The sequence below is a fragment of the Budorcas taxicolor genome, chromosome 2 (assembly GCF_023091745.1).
Source record: "Budorcas taxicolor isolate Tak-1 chromosome 2, Takin1.1, whole genome shotgun sequence".
NCBI classification, from domain to species: domain Eukaryota; kingdom Metazoa; phylum Chordata; class Mammalia; order Artiodactyla; family Bovidae; genus Budorcas; species Budorcas taxicolor.
Window position 1 is genome coordinate 150,902,962 of NC_068911.1, and position 21,418 is coordinate 150,924,379.

The following is a 21,418-nucleotide window of genomic DNA, read 5'->3' on the forward strand; positions in this document are numbered from 1 at the left end:
GTGGGCTGCCATCTATGGGGTCGCACAGAGTCGGACATGACTGAAGCGACTTAGCAGCAGCACCTATAAGTAAGATGTTCAGTGTATTGTTATTTGGATTTGATTCTGATCTTAATACTGTTGTTCAGTTGCTCGGTCGTGTCTGACTCTGCGACCCCATGGACTGGAGCATGCCAGGCTTGAGCAATATTAAAAGCAGGGAGAAATTAATATTTTTTTCTAGCACCCGAGGTGTGCCAGTCCTTTACTGTGTATTGTTTTAGTCTTTCTGAGATAAATAGGACATCCCTATTTTACAGAGGAGGGAACTGAGGCTCAGAGCTGGGTTTTCACCAGGTCTTATAACTCCACGCCCTTTCTCCATGCTGAAGTACCTCCCACATAGCAGTTGCTCAGGTTAAGGAGGGTCAGGGATGGGGTGTGGGGCGGTTTAGGCAGAGGGAACTTTTGCCAGGACTTGGAGAGGGAAAGAGGTTGGGCTTTCTGGAGAACCCTGCACAGTTGTTACGGCAGGCTGGCAGGGTTCATGCTAGGGAGTGTCAGACTAAAGGGAAAAGGAGTGACAGGTGGGCAAAGACCCAACCACAAGGCTTTTTGTGCCGTGCCTGGGAGTTTGAACTTGGCCAGGAAGTGATGGAGAACTGTTGCGGAGTTCTGAGCGGGGCAGTGGCAGGATCCGATTAATGCGGGGCCTTCCAGCAGCCAGCGCTGAGGCTGAATAGATGCGAGGAGTATTACAGTGTTGGTGCAGTTGATGAAGCTGGAATGAGGTTCTGCCCAGCTCCTCTGGCTGAGGCTCGGTCCCTCCCCAAATCCCATGCACATCTCCCCACCCCTAGGGCCATCGGCTTCCCCTGTGGTATCCTCCTCTTCATCCTCACCAAGCGGGAAGTGGACAAGGACCGTTTGAAGCAGATGAAGGCTCGGCAGAACATGCGGGCATCCAACACGGGCGAGTATGAGAGCGAGAGGTTCAGGGCCTCCTCCCGTCATGCCCCATCTCCTGAAGCTGGGTCGGGGGTGCAGTCCTGAGGAGCACTGCAGCCCTCCCCTAAACTCTACTGACTGTGGCCTCCAGACTGTCCAGTCTTTTCTGGTCCTTGCCTCTGAGGCCCACCAGAGGGCGCACGAAGCCTAGGCTCCTGCCAGCCCCATTCCTCCTGAAAAGCCAGCCAAAGGCAAATAAAGTCACCGAGTGTCTGAGTGGAAAGGAACCAGGACTGGGTTTGTGAGTCCCCTGGGATGGGAGGGGCACAGGGTGGGGTTGGTTACTCCTGCGTACTCCCTCTCACAGAAGCCTCAGTGTTCTAGGCTGAATAGTTGGGGAAACCACAGAGACTTAAGTACAAGCCTAGGCTCAGGCCCCGGGGAGCGAGCCCTCAGAGCTGCTGGCCAGGAGGGTGGGGTTCCACTCAGCCTAAACAAATAATAAAGAGAATCAAAGAGGGTGTTCAGGGTGTGGAGTTTTTAAAAAACACTTATTCTTCTCAGCCGAGTCCAAATGACTCAACCTCTCTGGGCCTCAGTTTCCTTGTTTGTAAGAGGGATTGAACTAGTGATTTCTAAGGTAGGAGTTCTAAACCTTAACAGTGTGGTCCATTCCCACCCCCACATGCAAAATTGTGTGTACACACGGAGCTTTGAGGGGAAGACCAGTTACATCTCTCGTGTGCTTTTCTAAAGGGTCCGGGATTCACAGAAGGTCATGTGCTATGAATCTGAGCAGTGCCTGCCAGACCTGGGGTTGAGCCATCCATCACCAGGAAGCTCTGGGACAAAGTATATTTGGTTATCGTAGAAGGTACCAAGACAGAATGCAAGGATAGGATATGGATGTTTTGGGCAGAGCCAGACTAGTTCTCCGAGAACTGACCCCTTAAAGTGGAGAAAACCGGAGCCAAACAGGGTTTTACCTTCTAAACATAAAACTTTATTTCAGTTATGTCCCTTTGTGGGATATATTTAGGACCAAATACTTAATAAAGAAGTCCTAATTGTATCCTTGGGCTGATTTGGTTTCCACCCGCACCCCGTAGAGTGACCCTTGTCCCCCTTCCCCGTTGCAGCTTGAGGCACTTGGTGTCATGAAGAAAGCGGTAGTTGGCTGGAGAGCCGGGGCATCTTAAATCCCCTCAGCGTGAGTTCACAGACTAAGAGAGGCTTCTCCTTCCTCTCAGGGCCCTCCCCAGTTAGCAGAAGGGAAGCCTGTTGGGTACCACGTAGGCTTCCATATCTCTCCAACAGGATGGGGGACCCTGCCCACACCCTAGGCTCTCTTCACCCTAGTTACTTCCTGGCCATAGTGATCCTACACACCACCCCATCTCCTGACTTCTGCCCTCACTTTCTACTCTGAGCAGCCTGAGCACAGGAAGCAAGTGGTCCCACAGACTATAGAGATCTCAGAAGTACCAAAGAGGCCCCAGCAGCTTCAGAGAACCAGGTGACTGCCAGGGGGCCTGCTCTCTACCACACAAGCCCTGAGGAAGCCTTGGACAGATGCTGCTCTCAATTGGCCACAGTGCTTGACCTGGTTCACTCTCTTCCTCCCCACCCCTGACCCAGAAGATCATTATATATATATGCTACCAAAAGAAGGGGTTGAAGCAGGGGAGACAAACCCCCTCTACCTTCTTGTGTTGAAAGGTGCTAAGGGTTGCCAAAAAGTACAAGATATGAGTCCAGGAGGCAGGGGACAGCTCTCCAGCTTTGCTGGGATTGAGAGCGGAAAAATGTTCCAGCTGTCAAGCCCAGAAGCCCATGGCAGGAGTGGGAGGAGAAACCTTATCACCAGGAAGTCCCTTCTCCTTCTCATGTTCCCTTTTAGCTACAGAATAGGCTCTTTTCAGCCCACCCCACTCCAACCCCAGCTGTTAAGGCTTTGGTGCCCTGTAGTGGGGTGGAGGGAAAACACACATCTTTGGCCCAGCTCTGTCCACTAAGGGCAAGAGTTAGTCCCTGGTGGCTCCCACGGTAAAGCGTCTGCCTGCAATGCGGGAGACCTGGGTTCGATTCCTGGGTCGGGAAGGTCCCCTGGAGAAGGAAATGGCAATCCACTCCAGCACTCTTGCCTGGAAAATCCCATGGAAGGAGGAGCCTGATAGGCTACAGTCCATGGGGTTGCAAAGAGTCGGACATGACTGAGCGACTTCACTTTCACTTTCCTCCAGCCCCACCAGGTACCTATACATCCACAGCAAGAGAAGCTGCCCATCCCCGGACAGAAAGAAATATGGGTGTATTACTTGAGAAGGAAATGAGTGTAGGCCCAGACCAGGGTCACAGGGCCCAGCCCTCTAGGGAAGGGAAAGCCCAGAGGTGCTCCTTAATCTTGCCTCCCCACGAGCTGCAACACAAAGGTGAAGATGTGGACGATATCTGTGTAGATCTGCAGGGCACCAGTGATGTAGTCCTCTGGGCTGATGGAGTGCCTCCGGTTCCCCAGGACCATCTGTGTGTCATAGGCCAGGAACTGCAGGGACAAGAAGCCACACATGAGGATCCAGGGGCTCAGTGGTCCACAGACCTGTCCAGGGAGCCTCAGGACCATGAGGTGTGCTCAGGGAACACTTTAACAAACAGCAGAAGGCATGGTCTCTGTTTTTAAGCAGTTCACGGTCCAGAAAGGGAGAGGGACACTGGAAAAGTGTCGTCTCTGGAATACGGCTTACTAAGAATTCTCAAAGCAAGCGATGTGAATTAAAGACAGGAATGCCCAGGAAATCAGAGGAACCTCCAGACAGTAGGGAAAGGCAGCTGTGGCCCCACTCCCTGCCTCTCAAGCAGCCTACATTCAGCACCCACCTGGTCCCATACCTCCCACTCCCCTTCCTAGAGTGGGCAGGGTCTTACCAAAGTGAAGCAAATGGCCCCCACAGCAGCATAGACCATGTGCAGCCAGTAAACCTGGGGAGAGAGGACAGGGATGACATTAGAGAACTTGGCAAAGCCCAGACTGAGGCAGGCCCTCAGGACCATCATCCCCCCTGGGATTCTGGCCAAGTGGGAAGATCCACGAGAGAACTACCTCTCCCTTCCAGATCCTGGGAGAAATTAAAAATGCTAACATGTTTGGCAGAGAAAACAGAGGCCATCATCCAGTGGCTATATGAAATCAATCACAGCATCTTTTAGCCAAACCATTTTCTAGTTAGTCGAGGTACAGAGGTGTCCACTCTGCTTCTGAAAGAAAGTGGTTGAGTTATGGCTCTGGGAGGGGCAGGCCCAGCCATGTACTTTACCCTTAGTCATGTCAGCAGTCACTAGACCGTGTTGCTGCAGCCCAGCCTAAGAGGGACACCCCCTAACCAACAGATGAATGGCAGAGTCAGGGGGCACCCCCAGGGCAGCCTTGTTCAACAGCCCTCCAGGGACCTGAGCACAAGGGCAGGGCCAGCCATGGTCACATGGGTAGGCTCCGGTCACGTTCACCCTGCTGTTCATGTGCTTCCCCTTCCCACCGCAAAACTCCCTTCAGCCTAGGGCCTCACATGCTGCCCCCTGCTGCCTGGAAACAAAGAGGAGAGACAGTGGTCCCTAAGGGCCCTTCCAGCTGAGCCCATCTTCTCTGCCCTCTGGATTCCTCTGCCAACCTGCCTCCGAAAGCCTAGTCTCAGCTGTCAGACAGATCACACTGCAGCTTCTCATAGGAGTCCCATGATGCTGTCTGGGGCCTCAGGTGCTACGGCTCCCAGGACCCGGGTCTCCAATGATACCCCAGTCCAAAGGATGGCGCCTCAGCACAGTTGAGAGGTTCTGGAACCCAGAGCCGTCCAGAGGCCCATGGGGCCTGCCGCACCGAGATATACAGAAAGTCTGCCCTGAGCACTGGGTTCACCGACCCCAGCTCTGCCGGGACACTCACGTATTTGAAGGCCAGCACAATGGCAGTGATAATCCCAGTCACTACCATCACTATTGCCAGGACACAGAAGAGGCCTGTGCACGAGGTGAAGTCCACCTGCCAGGAAGAGAAAGGGAGGCACGTGTCAGACAGGCCACAACTAGCAGCCCGGCCAGCCAGGCCCTGCCTCCTCCGGGGGCTCAGTGCTGCCTCCTGGGGCACTCGGGAGTGACCATGGCATTCTAAGCACAGACACAGGAAGCAGAGTTGTGGATGTAAATGTGAAGGGAAGGGGGTTCGGGTCTCTGAGGGAGACCCCTAGTATAAGGATCTGGGCCCTCCCAGGCCTGCTCGAGTGCCAGGCCCAGAAGGTCAGGTCTGTGTAAGAAAGGGGGATGGGGTGGCCAGGGAGGGGCTGGCCCTCCAGTGCCCTCACCTTGGTCTGGAAGCAGAAGATGGTGACTGAAATGGATACCACAGCAGTGATGATCATTGCGATGATGACGGCTTTGGTTTTATACACACTGCAGGGAAAGAATTAAGAGAAGCTAGAGGCCATGCACAAATGACTTCAAAACTACAGCTTTCTGGAAGTACCATGCCCAGCGTGCAGCCATACAGGTGGCTGCCAGCCCAGGGGTGCCCCAATCCCCTATAAAACACACCACCGTGTACTGACTGCCCCTGAACGCACCTGGAGATGGTGCCAGTCATGTAGGCCATGGCAAGAGTCTGAGGGAAGAACAGAGACAAGTGAGACACTTAACAGAGCCTGTGGGACGTCCCTGGTGGCTCAGTGGTTAAGACTCCAAGCTTCTAAGGCAGGGGGTGCCAGTTCGTCCCCTAGTCAGGGAACTAAGATCCCACATGCCCTGTGGTGTGGCCAAAAATAATTTTTTTTTAAAAAAGAGGGACTTCCCTAGTGGTCTAGCAGTTGGGACTCTTTACTCCCAATGCAGGGGCCCAGATTTGATCCCTGGTCAGGCAACTAGATCCCACATGCTGCAACTGAGACTTGGTGCAGCCAAATAAATAACAAAATTAAAATCAATTTTAAAAAGAGAGGGGCAGACAGAGCCCTGGAGGCATGGTGGGGACACTACGTGTCACCTCGTATGAAAATGGCAGCCACAAGGAAACCGAGGGCAGTCAGGTCGGGAGAGAGCCAGGGCCATCTTCCCCCACAGGGTCCCATTCCTTCCCTGGGCCCAGCCCTCCCTCACCAGCTCCACCCCCTCCCCCGACCCTGTGACTCACAAGGAGGATCAGCAGGATGATGTTCCATGGGAAACGGCGTCTGAAGGGAAAGAAACCATGACTTAGTGGCTGGCGTGTGGCCGGCCAGGTCTCAGAAGTAAGGTCCTGGCTTGTGCACCTGGAGAATGAGGCCTGGACTCGAGGGAGGGGAGGCTGTCATGGCCCTCGGGACCTGCTGGTGGTTCTGTGCAGAGACAGCAGGGCCAACAGGACAGACCTGGGCTGTGGAGCCACAGAGAGCTGGATTCGTCTGCAGCTCTTTGACTACTTGTGTGACTGTGAGAAAGTTCCTTGGCCTCTCTGAGCCCTGGGTTCTTCCTATTTGTTAAAGGGTTAAAATGCCACGTATCTTGTAGGGTAGCTGTAAGAATAACAGCTAGATAGCTAAACAGATCCCACACACACAAGGCACTTGGCGCCCAGCTGAGCAGTAGCCAGTAGCTGCCTCCACCATCTTCACCTTCATCATCATCATCATCACTCAGATGCTACAAGGGGGCTTCCCAGGTGGCGCCAGTGGTAAAGAGCCCGCCTGCCAAGGCAGGCAGATGTCTAATAAGGGACTCAGGTTCGATCCCTGGGTGGGGAAGATCCCTTGGAGGGGGGCATGGCAACCCACTCCAGTATCCTTGCCTGGAGAATCCCATGGACAGAGGAGCCTGACAGGCTATAGTCCACAGGGTCGCAAAGAATGGGACACGACTGAAGCGACATAGCACACATGCACGTCCTTGCCCCCTCGCCATCCCTTCCCATGGTCTAAGTCTCTGGGACTCACCTGGGTCCCTGGCAGCAGATGAGGGTCAGGTATGTGGCCAGGAAGACAGCACTGGGGAGAAAGAGACGGAAGTAGTCGCAGGCCCACTGTGCCCCTCAGCACCCCCGGCCCAGCCTGGTGGCACTCACCAGCCCGGCAGGCTGGAGGCCCAGAGAGGCGTCTGGAAGTCTAAGGGGAAGCTGCCCAGCAGGATAGGATCACCCTGGCCACGGGCACTGAGGCCATCGGTAACGGGAGGCTAGGCCTGGGAGGCAGAGGAGGAGCCGCCAGAGAGAGAGGCAGCCAAAGCGTGGGCCTGGCCTGGGAGGAGGCCGCAGGAGCCACAGAGGGAGGTGGCCGGAGCGGGGGCCTGGCCTGGGAAGAGGCCGCAGGAGCCACAGAGGGAGGTGGCCGGAGCGGGGGCCTGGCCTGGGAAGAGGCCGCAGGAGCCACAGAGGGAGGTGGCCGGAGCGGGGGCCTGGCCTGGGAGGAGGCCGCAGGAGCCACAGAGGGAGGTGGCCGGAGCGGGGGCCTGGCCTGGGAGGAGGCTGCAGGGAGAAGCGGCCAGAGCAGAGGCCTGTCCTACAGGATGCACGCGGCCATGGGTCTCCCCCACCCCCGCTCTCAGGAGTCCCCTGACACTCACACATACCACACAGCCCAGCACAGCTGGCAACTGGGACACCCCTCCCTCCAAAAGGATTCTGATCCCTGCTAGTCAGCTATCACCCCTCATCTCCCGGCCCCCAAGCAGAGAAGAGCGCACACTCACTAGGATGCGTAGTAGATGGCCAAGTTTGCCCTCACGAAGTCACCGACCGGCTTCCTGTGGAGCAGAGAAGACACAAGGAGAGTCATGCCAAGGCTGTCCACCTCCTGCCGAGGCCCTACCCCATCCTCTCTCAGCACCTGCAGCCAACCCCCTCTCCCTGTCCATGGGTCGAGGGCCCACCCCAGCCATGCTCCCAGCAGGGGACCCAGAGCGCAGGACCCCAGAGCCACCTTCAGCTGTGCAGAGAGGCCCAGAGACTCACACGAAGGTGAAGACAGCAATGATGGCCACCGTGACGAGCAGCTGGATGGAGATGATGGTGTAAACCTGGAATACAGACACCGGGGACAGCACGGTCACCACCCTCCGCTCCCAGCCTTCCCCCGGAAGCAGCCAGCCCCAAGACCAAGAAGCCCAAAAGACCTTACCACCCTAGGTCTGCTCCCATCTTCCAGAGGTAGGGAGATGGTTCCTTCTTCATTTTGAAGGATCTACTCTTCCTTGCCACCTGAGAGCCCGCCCCAGCTGCACTGCAGCCTGCCAGAGATGCCAGCCCAGTGACGAGTCCGGCTCAGATGCTGAGTCTGGCTGAGATGCTGTGCAAACCTGCAGGGCTGACCCCACCCTGCTGCTCCTGACATCTCCCCTTCCTGGCCCAATACCTGGCCTTCACTGACATTCACTGCCCTGCCTCTGCCCTGCCCCGCCACACTCCTGGGTATGGCCTCTGTGCCTGCAGCAATTCAGCCTGAATGTTGACCAGGTATCTCTCTACCCTGAGCAGGTGCTGGGGCGAGGTGAGATGGCAGGCAGGGGCCTGCGAGTGCATGCGATCAATTCTGGCTTCAAATTGCTGCAGTGTAACAGGAGAAAGAAGTTTGCAGAGGGCAGAACACTTCAGCAGGGCTGTTCAGATTGAACCTGCCCCCCAAACGAGGGTAAGGAAGAGAGAAGCAAAAGTGGGTGAACACAGCCTAGAGGAGCTGGGGTTCCCTCAGGAGAGCGCAAGGCTAGAGAGGACCAGAGGACCACCATTCCTGTTGAGGCAGTCCCAGCACAGGATGGAAAAGAATTTCCAGACATAGAGTATTGCAGAAAGGAGTGAGTTTATTAAGAACGAAGAGCACAGATAAGCTCTGGGCACTGCAAGCTAAGCGGGCAACAACTCCTGAAAAGCCAGGGAGAATCGACAGTTTTCGTGGGTTAATAGCCAATTTTTATAGCCTCAAGACAAAATTCCTGGAAGGTTGGCGTTAGGTGACTGGTTGAGGCGCTATAGGGTGTTTACTGCAGTTGGCATCTTTGCCTAATTGGGAGTCAGGAAGCTTGTTAGTAATGATCGGGGGGCTTTTGGCATTGGGGCTCAATTAGTTTTGGAGGTAACCTTGGTTCTGGGCTCCACTTCTGTGGCCTTGGTGCAAAGCCTCCCACCTCTGGCTTGGGGCAGGACTCCACTTTCGCCCCTCTTCTTATCCATGGGCCAAATCACAACCCCAGTGGCCCAGATTCACCTGCCCACTAGCCCATATCTCACCTTTCGGATGAAGGCATGTCGGACTTTCCTGTCATCCCAGTCTCCAGATCCAAAAGTGTCACTCACTGCTCTCTCCCCGCCATCATAGCCATGGCCTGGGCCTGGGGACAGATCACACATGACCAACTGGGGATCCGGGACCTGTGGCCTCAATCCCCAAACCTCTGGAACACTATCTCAACAGTCTCAGGGATCTCCAGCCAAAACTCAGGAATTCCTCTACCCAGCAGGTCCGCCAGGTGCCCCCGGAGCGACCTGAGTGGACACCGTGGGGAGCGGTAGGTCCCTGGCCGAGAGGGGCCTGAGGTGTAAGCACTCCATCGGCATGATTCCACTGAGGGGTGTGAACACCCGCCACCCCTGCCGTCAAGGGAACACAAAATCTTAAGGAAGGCAGGCAGGTGTGGGTCAGAGGAGTTGGTAGGGTCAGAGCAGGGACTCAGGGATCGAAGGAGGGAAAGGGAGACAGAAACAGCACATGTGTATGGAGGATGAAGGACAGAGTGTGCAGCCTGTGGTCTCCATCAGGCAAGCGCTAGGATTCTGGGAAAACAGAAACGTCAGGGCTATCTGTGCACAGGACAAAGCATCATGGTAAACGTGACTGGTGGGCCGGTATTCACACCAGAACACGAACGGCCTGATGAGAGCTGGCTGCGCTCCAGGGTTCCAGAGATGCTGCAGGGGCTCAAAGCATTCCTCGAGTGCCTCCCTGGGAACTGCTTTCAAAATCCACAGGCGAGCCACATAGGAAAATCTCACCACATTCTAATATCATTTCTGACCAGATTTACCAGCCATGATGTTTATCAAACATCCAAACGAGTTCTGGATGTTTGCAAGTCAGGTGTTACCTTAAAAGATAAGGATCCGTCAGCACTGAGAATATTTAAAAAAAAAAAAAAAAGTGCTTCAGGTTCTGGTGAAAAGTGTTAGTCGCTCAGTCATGTCCGACACTTTGCAACCCCATGGACTGTAGCCTGCCAGGTTCCTCTGTCCATGGGATTCTCCAGGCAAGAATACTGGAGTGGGTTGCCATTTCCTTCTTAGTGGCAGTTCCTAAAGAAGAGAGGGCTGTGGGTGGGTGGCAACTGCCTAGCAGGGAAACAGACATGGCCTCCTGAAGTAATTCCTTCAATAGCCAATTTCTCATCTGATGTGTAAGTTCTGGTGTATGTCTCACAGACTCAGTCTCCTTGCTGAATAAAGGGGCTGGCAGGTGGCCTGGGGGTTGGGGAGCTAGGAGCTGAAGGAAAAGGCAGAGAGGTAACAGAGATGGGGAAACAGAAGGAGAGAGCTAAAGAGAAGATGAAAAAGGAGATGAAGGAAGTTAAGAAAGAAAGAGAGGAAGTGCCCTCACAGTATTGCCTCTTCCCACCCACCCTCAGCGGCCCTGCAGGGACTTACCATAGTTCATGGGCATCGGCTGGACTGGGGGCATAGGCTGTGGGTAGCCAGCAGGGTGACCGTAGCCAGGCTGTGGGTAGGCAGGGTACCCCCCGGGCACGACAGACGGCTGCCCATAGCCCCCTGGGGGCAGAGAGCCAGGGTATAGGGGGCTGCGATCCTCATATGGTGGAGGGGCACTGGCATGGGACATGGTGGCTCAAAGGCTGAGGGGGAGACCCCAGCTGCTGAGACCTGAAACCGAGATGAGAAAAGCAGTCATGAGTGCATAGGCCCAGCTCACGGAGCCCCAGTCCACCCTGCCTCTGCAGAGAGGACACCTTCGGTCTCTCCCCAGCACCGAGTGTCATTCCCTGCCCGCAGGCCACTGTCCCCACCCCCACAGTCCCACCCACCCCACCAGCTCAGCCCTGCCCCTCTGCCCTGCCACCAGCCCCTCCTCACTGGGCAGTTTCCTGCCATAGGAAAGCAGCAGGCAGCAGGTGGGGTAAGCAGTCACATGGGTGGTATGAGAGCAGGGGGTTCTCTTAAGTGATCACTTACAGTGACCAGGGGAGGAGCCCGACGACCCCAGCAAAGCCACTGGTGAGTCACAGAGCCAGCCAGGACCCACTGAAGGGGGCAGCCCAGCCCCCACAACAGCTGGCAGGAGCTGCAGGCCTGAAAGGCGGAGCTGGGGAGAAGCCAAGGCCTCAAGTGGAAGTCAACAAGCCGGTCCCAGGGCCAGAGCTGCCAGGCCCAGAGCAGGAGGGCACGGGGCTAGGGAAGGTGTCAGGCTGAGTCAGGGGCCGCCAGAGAGGCCTGAGCATGTGGGTACATGGGCTGAGCCCTGGGGGCTGGGAGGCTGCACAGAAAAGCAGGTTGGAGACAGGACTTTCTGGTTTCTTCAAATTACAGCTGAGGAGGAGCTTCAGGCATGTGACAGCCTGTGGCTGCCACCAGTCGCTTCAGGGCCGTGCCAGGGAGCAGAATGCCAGGGAGTTCTGGGCCCTCAAACCCCCGGGGAGGGGAAGACGCCAGGCCCTGGTAGCCCAGGGATTCCTGCCTGTTTGCCCCCAGGGTTGGCGGCTGAGAAAGGTTAGACTGCTGAGGAGTGATGCCAGAGCCAGCCAGTGCCCTCTCTGAGGTAGGAGAGCCCCACGGCTGGGGAAGGGCAGAGGAAGGAGGGGAAGGGAACCCCAGAAACATCCCGAAGGGACTCCCAGGCTGTACGGCCCCCAAGTGTTCCCCTGGGGGACTCAGGCCCAGAGCAGTAAAGTGACTCCCAAGATCACAAAACTAGCACATTTAATAGTACAAGAGCCGAGGTCTTGCAGGTCCTGGGTGAAAGTGAAAGTGTTAGCTGCTTAGTCATGTCCGACTATTTGCGACCCCATGGACTGTAGCCTGCCAGGCTCCTCTGTCGTGGGATTCTCCAGGCAAGAATACTGGAGTGGGTAGCCATTTCCTTCTCCAGGGGTCTTCCCGACCCAGGAATCGAACCAGGGTCTCCCGCATTGCAGGCAGACTCTTCACCAGCTGAGCCTCCAGGGAAGTCTAGGTGTCCTCTGTACTATGCTGGGTTCTCTATGCCTCTTATGCCAGATAAATGTCCTCTGGATCTGGTATCCCCCTCTGAGGTGGCAGAGATGGGGGCTTGGGAAAAGTGGAGGAGGAGGTCCCTGGACGGGCCGAGCCCTGACAGAGTCTGGGCCCCTTCAGAGGGCCACAGCTGCCCCCTAGAGCATCTCCCAAGGGCACACCTTCCTTCAGGACCCCACAGGGAGGATACATGCCCAGGTCAAGGTCAGCAGACATCCCCAGAGGCTCTGCTGGAAGGGCAGAACAGACCCCTCTTTTTAGGGCCACCTGCACAGTTCAGGGAGCAGATAAAGGACTGTCCTAACCAACTCTTCTCTGTCGACTGGGATAACATAGAGAGGAAGGTGGTAGGGAAGGGTGAGGCAGAGGGCTCACGTAACAGGCAAAGAGTTATTTTGAGGAAAGCCGTTCTCCATCTTCCCAGAATGAACGAATCAGACAGCAAGAGTGTGTCAGGTCAGAAACAAGAAGGACCTTCCTGACAGTGAGGGTATGGCAGCAAACCACGGGCCATGGTGGAGGCCCCACACTTTGGGGTAGAGCGCTCTGACGAAACGGAGCAGAGAGCAACAGGAAGACCCAACGCTGAGTGGTGTGAGTTCAAGAAACAGGGCGGGCAACTGTTTTTGAAACCATTTGTGGTTTATGTCAGGGTAGCATAAACAGTTACAATATGTATATCTCCTTAACAGACCTTCTTAGAAAAGGAAGGAAGAGAAACCAGACCCTCCTCCCCTGAAGCAAGAGTCTCCTCTCCCCACTGCCCCCTCTCCCCAAACACCCTTTTAACTCCACCAGGAAGACCATGCCCCATGTGCAGGAAGCGGGAAGGGCAGGCCACCCATGGAGTAGGGTTATCTGTCATTACTGCCCTGGGCCCAGCTGACAACAGTGTCAAAACAGCCCACGAGACACTGGCAGGGAGGACCCTGTGGTCGGAGGCCCCAGCTGGCCGCCTGACCATGATGTCACCATGATCTGGTCCTGTCAGCAACTCAGGGTGCCCCTCTGTGAAATGGGGTGAGAGGCCCAGATGATCCCTGAGCTCAGATCCAGCTCTAACGGACTCCGGGCCTGGGACTTATCTGAGGAGCCCAGTTATGTGGGGCCTGCCCTTTGCCCAACCGGCCAGCTGCCCCACCCCCTCAAGCCAAGCCTGACAAACAGGTCCCTCCCCAAACCAGTGGGAAAATCAGGGAGCATGAGGCCGGCCTTGGATAGACCCCCAGGCCGCCACGGTTCAGGCCTGGCACAGAGGGCCGCTGACTCGCGGAGATGCCCTCTGCCCTCCCGCGCCCCTCCCTGTGATGCTCCTGGTTTCAGAGGAGCTAGACCTTCTGCAGGGGGTGCAGCAGCTCACAGTCCAGTTCTCTGGGGGCTCAGCCACCAGCCCATGCTCCCCAGAGACCAGCACTAACCAGTTTACCTCACTGTGTCTCAGTTTTTCCACCTGGAAAGTGGATTTACCACTATAATAGTACCCTCCACAGAGCTGTTATAACATTTAAAAGAGAAAATACGTGTAGAGTACTTAAAATGGTACCTGAACACTACCTGTAGTTGTTATTCCATTAAATCCTTATGATACCCCAATAGGGTAGATACATTATTATCCCTGTTTACAAATAAAAAAAATAGAAGCTTAGAAGAATTAAGTCACTTGCCCAAGGTGACTTAGCTAGGGTGTGATAAAAGCAAGACTCAGCTCCCAAAGACTCCAGAGCTCCGAACCCCTCTGCTTTCCTCCTCATCCCCCTTTCTGTCCACTCATCACTTCTCAGCTTCCCATCTCAGCCTCTCTACTGACAAAAGAGGGCTCACACAGGAAGTGCACAATGAACCATTCAGCCCCTTCCATCATCCCCATGGTTCCCAATCTCTCTGCAGCCACCAGGAGAAGAGGGTGGTCAGAGATAGAGATTCTTAAAACGTCAGCACTCAAAGGAAACTCGCTCATCTAAGGCAAGCTGACCCCTCCCTTTAGCAGCCAGTCCACCACGTTTGGGGGTGGGGGGGTGTAGAGGGACCTGTCCCTGGCCATAAAGCAGGGGCCGGGGCCCAGAACTACATCCCAGCTCTCTGGTGTAGAGGCCGGTGCGCAGGAGACGGGGAGCATGTTCAGGCCAGTCAGGGGAGTGCTAGGCATAGTCACACCTACTCTGAGCAGGATCTAATGGGCAGGAACCTCGGGTCCCAGGGCTGCCAGCATGGGCAGCTTCTGAGCCTGCTCCCTGGCCTGACCTACCTGAGGCCCTGACCCTTTCCCCATCATCAAGGCCTCAGCTAGGGATGAGTTTGGGGCTGGTAGGTGACCAGGAGCAGGGAAAGGCGGAAGTGGTCTGAACTGACTTTCATGACTGTGACTAAAGGTGGGAGCTGCAGGAGAAAGTGGAGTCCAAAGGAAGGGGAGGAAGAAGTGGGAGAAGATACAGACAGAGTGCAGATGCTTGATGACCAGAGACCGGAAGCCAGGAATCACGTCACTGAACTCCACCGGCAGCTAACGGAGGGCTCGGCCTCCAGGGGCTAAAACGGACCTTCAAGGCGCCCCATCAGAAGCCTGAATTATCCTAAAACGCAGTAGGCATTCGGTTTCTACTGAACACACTCCCACAACAGGAAACAAGACTGTTTTGTGGCAAGGAGCTTGAATCATTACAACATGCTTCCTCACGATGCCTTTTATCAAGGCATTCAGGCTCCACTGCACCCTTGTCAATTTAGATCTGACCTTGCTCCCCATTCTTGTGACCCCCATTTTCATGACCCATCAGGAAGGAGCCAGAACCTCTCCTTTCTCCTACACGATCCCCAGACCCAGCCATCAGAAGTGGGAGGGCCCAAACACAGGACTTGTTGGCTGTCCAGGTTTTCAGAGGCAGCCTCGGGGAAGCCAGCTCCTTCCCCTGGTGCTGTCTCAGTGTGGCCGATGTGCTCCCCGCCAGCTGGGGCTCAGGTTCAGGCTCCCTGGGAGGAGGGCATCTGAAGGGTTAAGGCTCTGGAATCTGCTAAGAGGAGGCTAGATCTACTGCGGTTACAGCAAAAGGGTGTGTGTGTGTGTGTCTGTTTGTGTGTGCTGGAGGGAGGGGTGGAAAGGAGCAGCTGACTGGTCCAGGCAACCCGTGCTCCTCTCTGCCAGGAACGGGTGCCCAGGGCCAGAGTGGAAAGAATAGCTCAGGGTGAGTATCTCAGGAAACCCCACCCAGCAGCAAAGCCCCTGGCCCACTGTGACCAGGTCTCTCATGACAGCCTCCTCTCCCTTTCCCTACCCCAAACCACCCCCCCGACCATGTCTCCACTCCCCTCCAAGAAAACACTTGGCCCTCCTAACCCAGCACAGAGCCAGGAGGGCAGAGGAGTAAAAAAGATTCATCCAAGAGTGGCTGAGCTCACCACCAGGTCTGACTCACACAGACCCAAGGGCCCAGAATCAACTTAACCTTCTGACCATCTGGCCTCTGAGGTCAACAGGATGAAGCCGAGAAGATCTGAAAACTGAAAACATCAGAGCTGGAACAAACTTTAGAAATCATCTGGTCATTTGACAGACCAGGAAATCCCAAAGCCAAGGAAGTTCCTGCCCAGCCAGTGACAGGCCCTCTTGGTCATGGGTTTGGAACTTTCATTCCCAGCCCTGCCCACTGTCGGAGAACTCAGAGTAACAGACGTCAGCACACACACCCCTGAGGCGGAGCCACAACCAGCTCCCCTCCCCCAGTTCTCCTGGCCCTCCTGTTCAAAAACAGATAAGGCTGCCAAGTCAAGACCTCCCTCCCAGCCCTGGTCTCCAGGGAACTGAGGTGGCTCTAGTCTCCCAGGAAGGGGAAGCCATGGGAAGACCCAGGCACCCAGCACTCCCATCACCCTTCAGCATCATCAGTGCAGGTGATTTCAGAGACCCCTCTCAAGCCAGAACAGCTAGGAAATCCAGATAAGGAAAGCAGGCGGCATTAACCGCAGCTGGATGCAGCTTCAGGAACACAGCCCCATCCACCTCCTTCTTTTGTGTTTCATCTTCTCCTGCCTTTTCAGTTCAGTTCAGTCTCAACTCCCAGATGAGGCGGGGAGAGGCAGACAGATAATTAACAACCCCTAGTGGAGAAGGGAGGTATACCCCCTCCTGCAGTGGGCAGGGAAGGAAGAGAACCACTTAGAGCAGCAAGTACTGTCTACTGACTATCGGGTACCAAGGACATCTGCTCCTCACAAGGGCCCTATGAAGTGCAATCCTTCATAGAGAGGATCTCTCATACAGATGAGAAAACTGAAATTCAGAGAGACGTTGATCCAAGGTCCCGGAGCAGGCAAACAGCAGAGATAGGTTTGAACCCAGATCTGAAGTCTGACTTAAGGTACTGTTTGCTTTTACACCTGCCTGGAGGCAAAGTCCCTGAGGCCCCCACCAGTCACCTGTGTGAACAAGCCAACAACAACACCTGGATGGACTGAGGAAGTAAAGACCTTTCTCTCATTGATACCAATTTCTTTCCGCTTGTTAATCCGAAAGTCAGTCCTTGTCAGAGCCCTGGCTTACAACGCAGGGAGCTGAGTTCTTGTCCTGGTTCTGGTCCTAACTCCACTGTGAGAGTCAGGATGGGTCTTTTCACATCTCTGGACTCAGTTTCCTCATCCATAAAACAAGTGTCATGTCCGACTCTTTGCGACCCCCATGGACTGTACCCCACCAGGCTCCTCTGTCCATGGGATTTTCCAGGCAAGAATACTGGGAGTCGGTTGCCATTCCCTTCTCCAGGGGATCTTCCTGACCCAGGGATCAAACCAGGGTCTCCTGCATTGCAGGAGGATTCTTTACCATCACCAAATTATCAAAGTCCATTCAGACTCTGAGAATATCTGCTTTTGAATGAACAGCTAACAGACCAGAGCAGAAACCTTCAGGGCAAAATGTCTTGCTTCCTAAAGAGTCTCTGCCAGCTGCAGCCTCATCCTTATCCTGTCTGGAGGAGGCTGAGGCACAGGGTATGAATTGGGTGTGGGAGTGGCCACAACTCCCTTTCCTTCCTCTCTGGACTCTAGAAAGCTAGAAGCATCCAGCCAGGTGTTTCCCAGGCTGCTCTAAAGAACACAAGATGTTCTCCCCAGGAGATCTGCCCCAGGAGATGTTCATGGATGAGCTCAGAAACAGAGAATCCATATCCCCTTTTGCAAATTCACAAGACACCATGGCATAGGAAGCTTCCAAGTTCTACAGTGAGCAAAGCTATTCAACTTTGTTTCCTTCAAACTTTCTTAAGCCTGAAACATTTTTATACAGTCACACCTAGTTGCCATCCTGGGAGCTGCTGACCAGGCCACCTCTGTTTTACAGATAGTCCTGGGAATGATTCATGTCCTAACTCATCATCTTGTTAAACCCCTGTCCTTAGCTGGCCCCTTGGAACAGCCACACTCAGTACCAGCTGTGCCCCCTCACTTGTAGGGCCAACTCAATGCCCTGATCCTCTGCGAGGGTTCTTCCTCTCTGCCACCCCCACACAGCTGCTCTAAACTCCAAGGTGGAACTCACTGCAAAGGGCTGGGAGCATCTCCAAGCAGCAGAGCCAGGAGGCTGCCATTCCTATTACCTTCACGTAATAGGAAAAAAATACCAATCATTATATATACAAGCAAATGGGCTTCCCTGATGGCTCAGCTGGTAAAGAATCCACCTGCAGTGCAGGAGATCTGGGTTCAATCCCTGGGTTGGGAAGATCCTCTGGAGAAGGGAACGGCTGCCCACTCCAGTATTCTGGCCTGGAGAATTCCATGGACAGAGGAGCCTGGTGGGCTACAGTCAATGGGGTCGCAAAGACTCAGACACAACTGAGCGACCGTGACTGTCACTTTCACATATATAAGAACAAGGACTTCCTCTCATCCTCCTCCCTGACCAATGTACTGACTATCCTCCAGGTACCCAGCACTGTGGCCTGTGGACTTCTAGGTATCATTTCTACTTTAAAACAAGACCCAGGTTTGGGCCCAGATCCCCAGAATCTTAGAGGTGGAAGAGTCCATCAAGGCCATCCCTTCCTCTGCATTCCCATCAGAATACTCCAGAAAGCCCACATGAGGGTTAGCCATACAGTTAGCAGAGACCTTCTCCCCCAGTTGCCGTATGAGTTTCCACTCTCTGGCCCTTCCGGTGCAGCTCTCTAAAGACACACAATATGTGTCCCTTCCCTGGGGCTTCTGCTCTTTCTGAAGGGTCCAAGGTGACAAGTTTGGGGGATGTAAATGCTCTTCCAGCTGAGCCATTCCCATGGGAGGAGGCTGAGCTGAGGTGGCTATTACCCCAGCTCATGATGTGAGGTTCTCCACACACTGGAGGTGTACCCCATCATTACCTCTCTGACGTGCCCACTTTTACAGGTGAGGCCCTGAGGTCAGGGCACAAGAAGAGAGGAAGTCAGGGCCCCTGACCCGTTGTGTGGTCCCACCACTTTTAAGTTATAAACCGGGTCTCTGGGGCCTCGTGGCTGGAGAGACAGAGCAGGCAGGTGAGGAGGAAGTATGGCTGCCCCCTTGCCTTTGCCCCAGACAAAGCAGCCCCAAGGGCTCCTGGCTCCTCCTGCCACCACTGGCCAAACCAAAGGCGCCAGCTTTGAAACCAAAGCTCACCAGTGAGATGAATATTTCAGAGCCCCAGAGAACTGGACACCCGAGGGACCTTCTGTGACATCTGGCTCTGACCCTAGTTCCCAGGCCGACTCCCACCTTCCCCGATCCCATGACCAGGTTCCTCGGGGCAATCCCAACCCCAGAGGAAACTGTGGGGTCAGAGGGGATGGTGACCCCTCGGGGAAGACAACAGCTAGAGCAAAACCCACAAGATCAGGGCCAAGCCTCCAAACGGCCTGCCTCTACTTGCTTCTTGCTGGCTCCACGGTTCTCCCTGCTCCGATTTTCCTGCTTGGTTTTTACTCCCACCCAAAGAGGCCACAAGGAAGAGAGTACTTCCCAGTCCTTTTCAGAACCCAGCCTGAGGGCAGTGGCCAGACCAGTGTGGGGGAGAGGGGACTGAGGCAAAGGCCTGGTGGCAGAGGTGACAGGTTCCCCACACCAAGGATGTGAGCTGCCTGGGGCTTCCCAGCGGCTCTGTCCCTCAAATACCCGGTCACCTGTCTACACCCAAGCTGGCACCAGGGCGTCAGAGGCGGCCCGGGCCGAGGCCAGTCCCGGGCCGCCCCACTCTCCCTCCCACCAGCTGAAGGCCCCTGACACCCTTTATCCCACGCACAGCTGGCCACCCTGGGGCTGGCCCTGTGGACACACCCTGCGACAGATCCGCAATAGGAAGCAGGGGCCCGGGACACCCTCAGACCCCCAGCCCTGATCACCCGCGCCCACAACCCCGCGGCTGGGCTCCCAAAGCTAAACAGGCGCCCCTCGCCCGCCCGGGGCGCACAGAGACAGAGAAACTCAAAAGTGAGGGCGACAGAGCCCCACTCCGGCCCGCCGCGCACTCCGAGAAAGTTTGGGGCGCCGCCCAGGCCCGGTCCGGTCCCCGCCGGCCTGAGGTCCCCCACGCCCGCCGGCCCCGGGGCCCCTGGCTTGCCTGGCGCTCCGGACGGTGCGTCGCCGGCCTCCTGGTGTCGCGAGTCCTGCACTGCCCGCGCCGGCCTGGGCAGGGCTGGGGCTCCGTGCCCCGCCCCGTCGCGCCGGCCCCCGCGACGCGCTGGGGTCCGCCCCGGTCCCGCCCGCATCCGCCTGTTCCCGCTCCTCCCAAGTCTGCCAGGACTTACCAGGCTTTTCGGATTTTAAAGCAATACGTGGTCATTGTTGGAAACACAAAACTACGGGAAGAAACCACGTCTTTCCACTCCTCCCGACTCCCAGCGGCCAGCGCTTGCTGGTGATGCTTCTTTGCCTAAATATCTGCATATTTTACTTAGGTTTTTGCGCGGTGTTTTGCATCAGTTTCCTACTTTAAAAGACATTTAAAAAATGCTGTTTCCCATTTTTCTTATTATTAGACAAAAATCAATGATGAACATCTTTGACAATTATATGCTTTTATGCCAGATGTACTTTTCCAGTTTAAAATTTGCAAATGTAGAAACAAAGTGCCGACTCTTTTCGACCTCATGGACTGTAACCCACCAGGCTTCTCTGTCCATGGAATTCTCCAGGCAAGAATACTGGAGGGGGTAGACATTCCCTTCTCCAGGGATCTTCCTGAACCAGGGATTGAACTCAGGTCTCCCATATTGCAGGCAGATTGTTTGCAAAGAATATAGTGATAGATGGAACTTAGAATTCCCTGAGAATAAGACATTTCCTGCCTGAAGTTACTTCAACCAGCAAAGTAGATGTTTTAGAGTGAGAAATCCTATGGATAACTAAGTCAATGCACAACCTTAGGTTTGAGGCTTTCCACTGGTAGTCTGAACCCTCGAAGCCACTAATGGTAGAATGTGTTAGTCTTCCATTTCAGAGACAAGGAAACAGATTCTGGGAAGTTTTGTAACATTACCAGAGATTACATAGTTCCAAAGTCCACGTTTTTGTCCCTTTTTTTTTTCATTAGGCCAAGACTGCTGGTAGACCTTATTTAAGGTGCTTATCTCAAGCTAGTAGCTTCAGGTTGACACTGTCACTGAATATAATTCACAGCCTGTTGACACAGTTCCTTTCTGAATGGGGGTGAGATGACTTGACAAAACACAGAAATGAATGCAGTTAGACAGCCAGGACAACCTGAGCACCTACTGAATCCAAACCCAACAGGATGCATTTTATGATCTCCAGGGCCAGTCCCCCTCTTTCACAGAGCTAGGCTTAGGAAACAAGAGCCCAAGGAAGCTCGTCTGCATACTAAGCATTAGTGAAAGCAGTATTTTTACTACTAGAAAGCGTAATAAACAAGGTTACCACTTGGTAAATCGAAAAAGATGTTTTTTGTTTTTTTTCAAATATGTTTTTAAAGTCACCCCCTCCACACACACACTATGCTATGCTATGCTAAGTTGCTTCAGTCCTGTCCAACTCTGTGCGACCCCATAGACGGCAGCCCACCAGGCTCCACCATCCTTGGAATTCTCCAGGCAAGAACATTGGAGTGGGTTGCCATTTCCTTCTCCAATGCGTGAAAGTGAAAAGTGAAAGTGAAGTCGCTCAGTCGTGTCCGACTCCTAGGGACCCCATGGACTGCAGCCTACCAGGCTCCTCTGCCCATGGGATTTTCCAGGCAAGGGTACTGGAGTGGGGTGCCATCGCCTTTGACGTGTATTTATTTGTATATAACTTAAAGAGAAGGCTACTGAT

General features: G+C 54.7%; 2 protein-coding genes across 2 annotated transcripts in view; one reads left to right on the forward strand and one right to left on the reverse strand.

The window, feature by feature from the left end:
* Positions 1-21,418, forward strand: part of PNKD (PNKD metallo-beta-lactamase domain containing) — a 68,807-nt gene that overhangs the window by 1,652 nt on the left and 45,737 nt on the right. Inside the window, exon 3 of the mRNA XM_052635438.1 lies at positions 840-956. Coding sequence (XP_052491398.1) covers positions 840-956 — 117 coding nt within the window. The remainder of the gene's footprint in view (positions 1-839; positions 957-21,418) is intronic.
* Positions 1,908-19,821, reverse strand: TMBIM1 (transmembrane BAX inhibitor motif containing 1). The gene is made up of 12 exons (XM_052635440.1): positions 19,710-19,821; positions 10,571-10,804; positions 9,164-9,264; positions 7,892-7,956; positions 7,630-7,683; positions 6,879-6,929; positions 6,101-6,140; positions 5,538-5,575; positions 5,280-5,367; positions 4,865-4,960; positions 3,853-3,906; positions 1,908-3,472 (listed from the first exon to the last, which is right to left on the reverse strand). Exons 2-12 carry the CDS (start codon positions 10,761-10,763, stop codon positions 3,326-3,328), a joined length of 927 nt encoding a protein of 308 aa, XP_052491400.1. The 5' UTR covers positions 10,764-10,804; positions 19,710-19,821; the 3' UTR covers positions 1,908-3,325.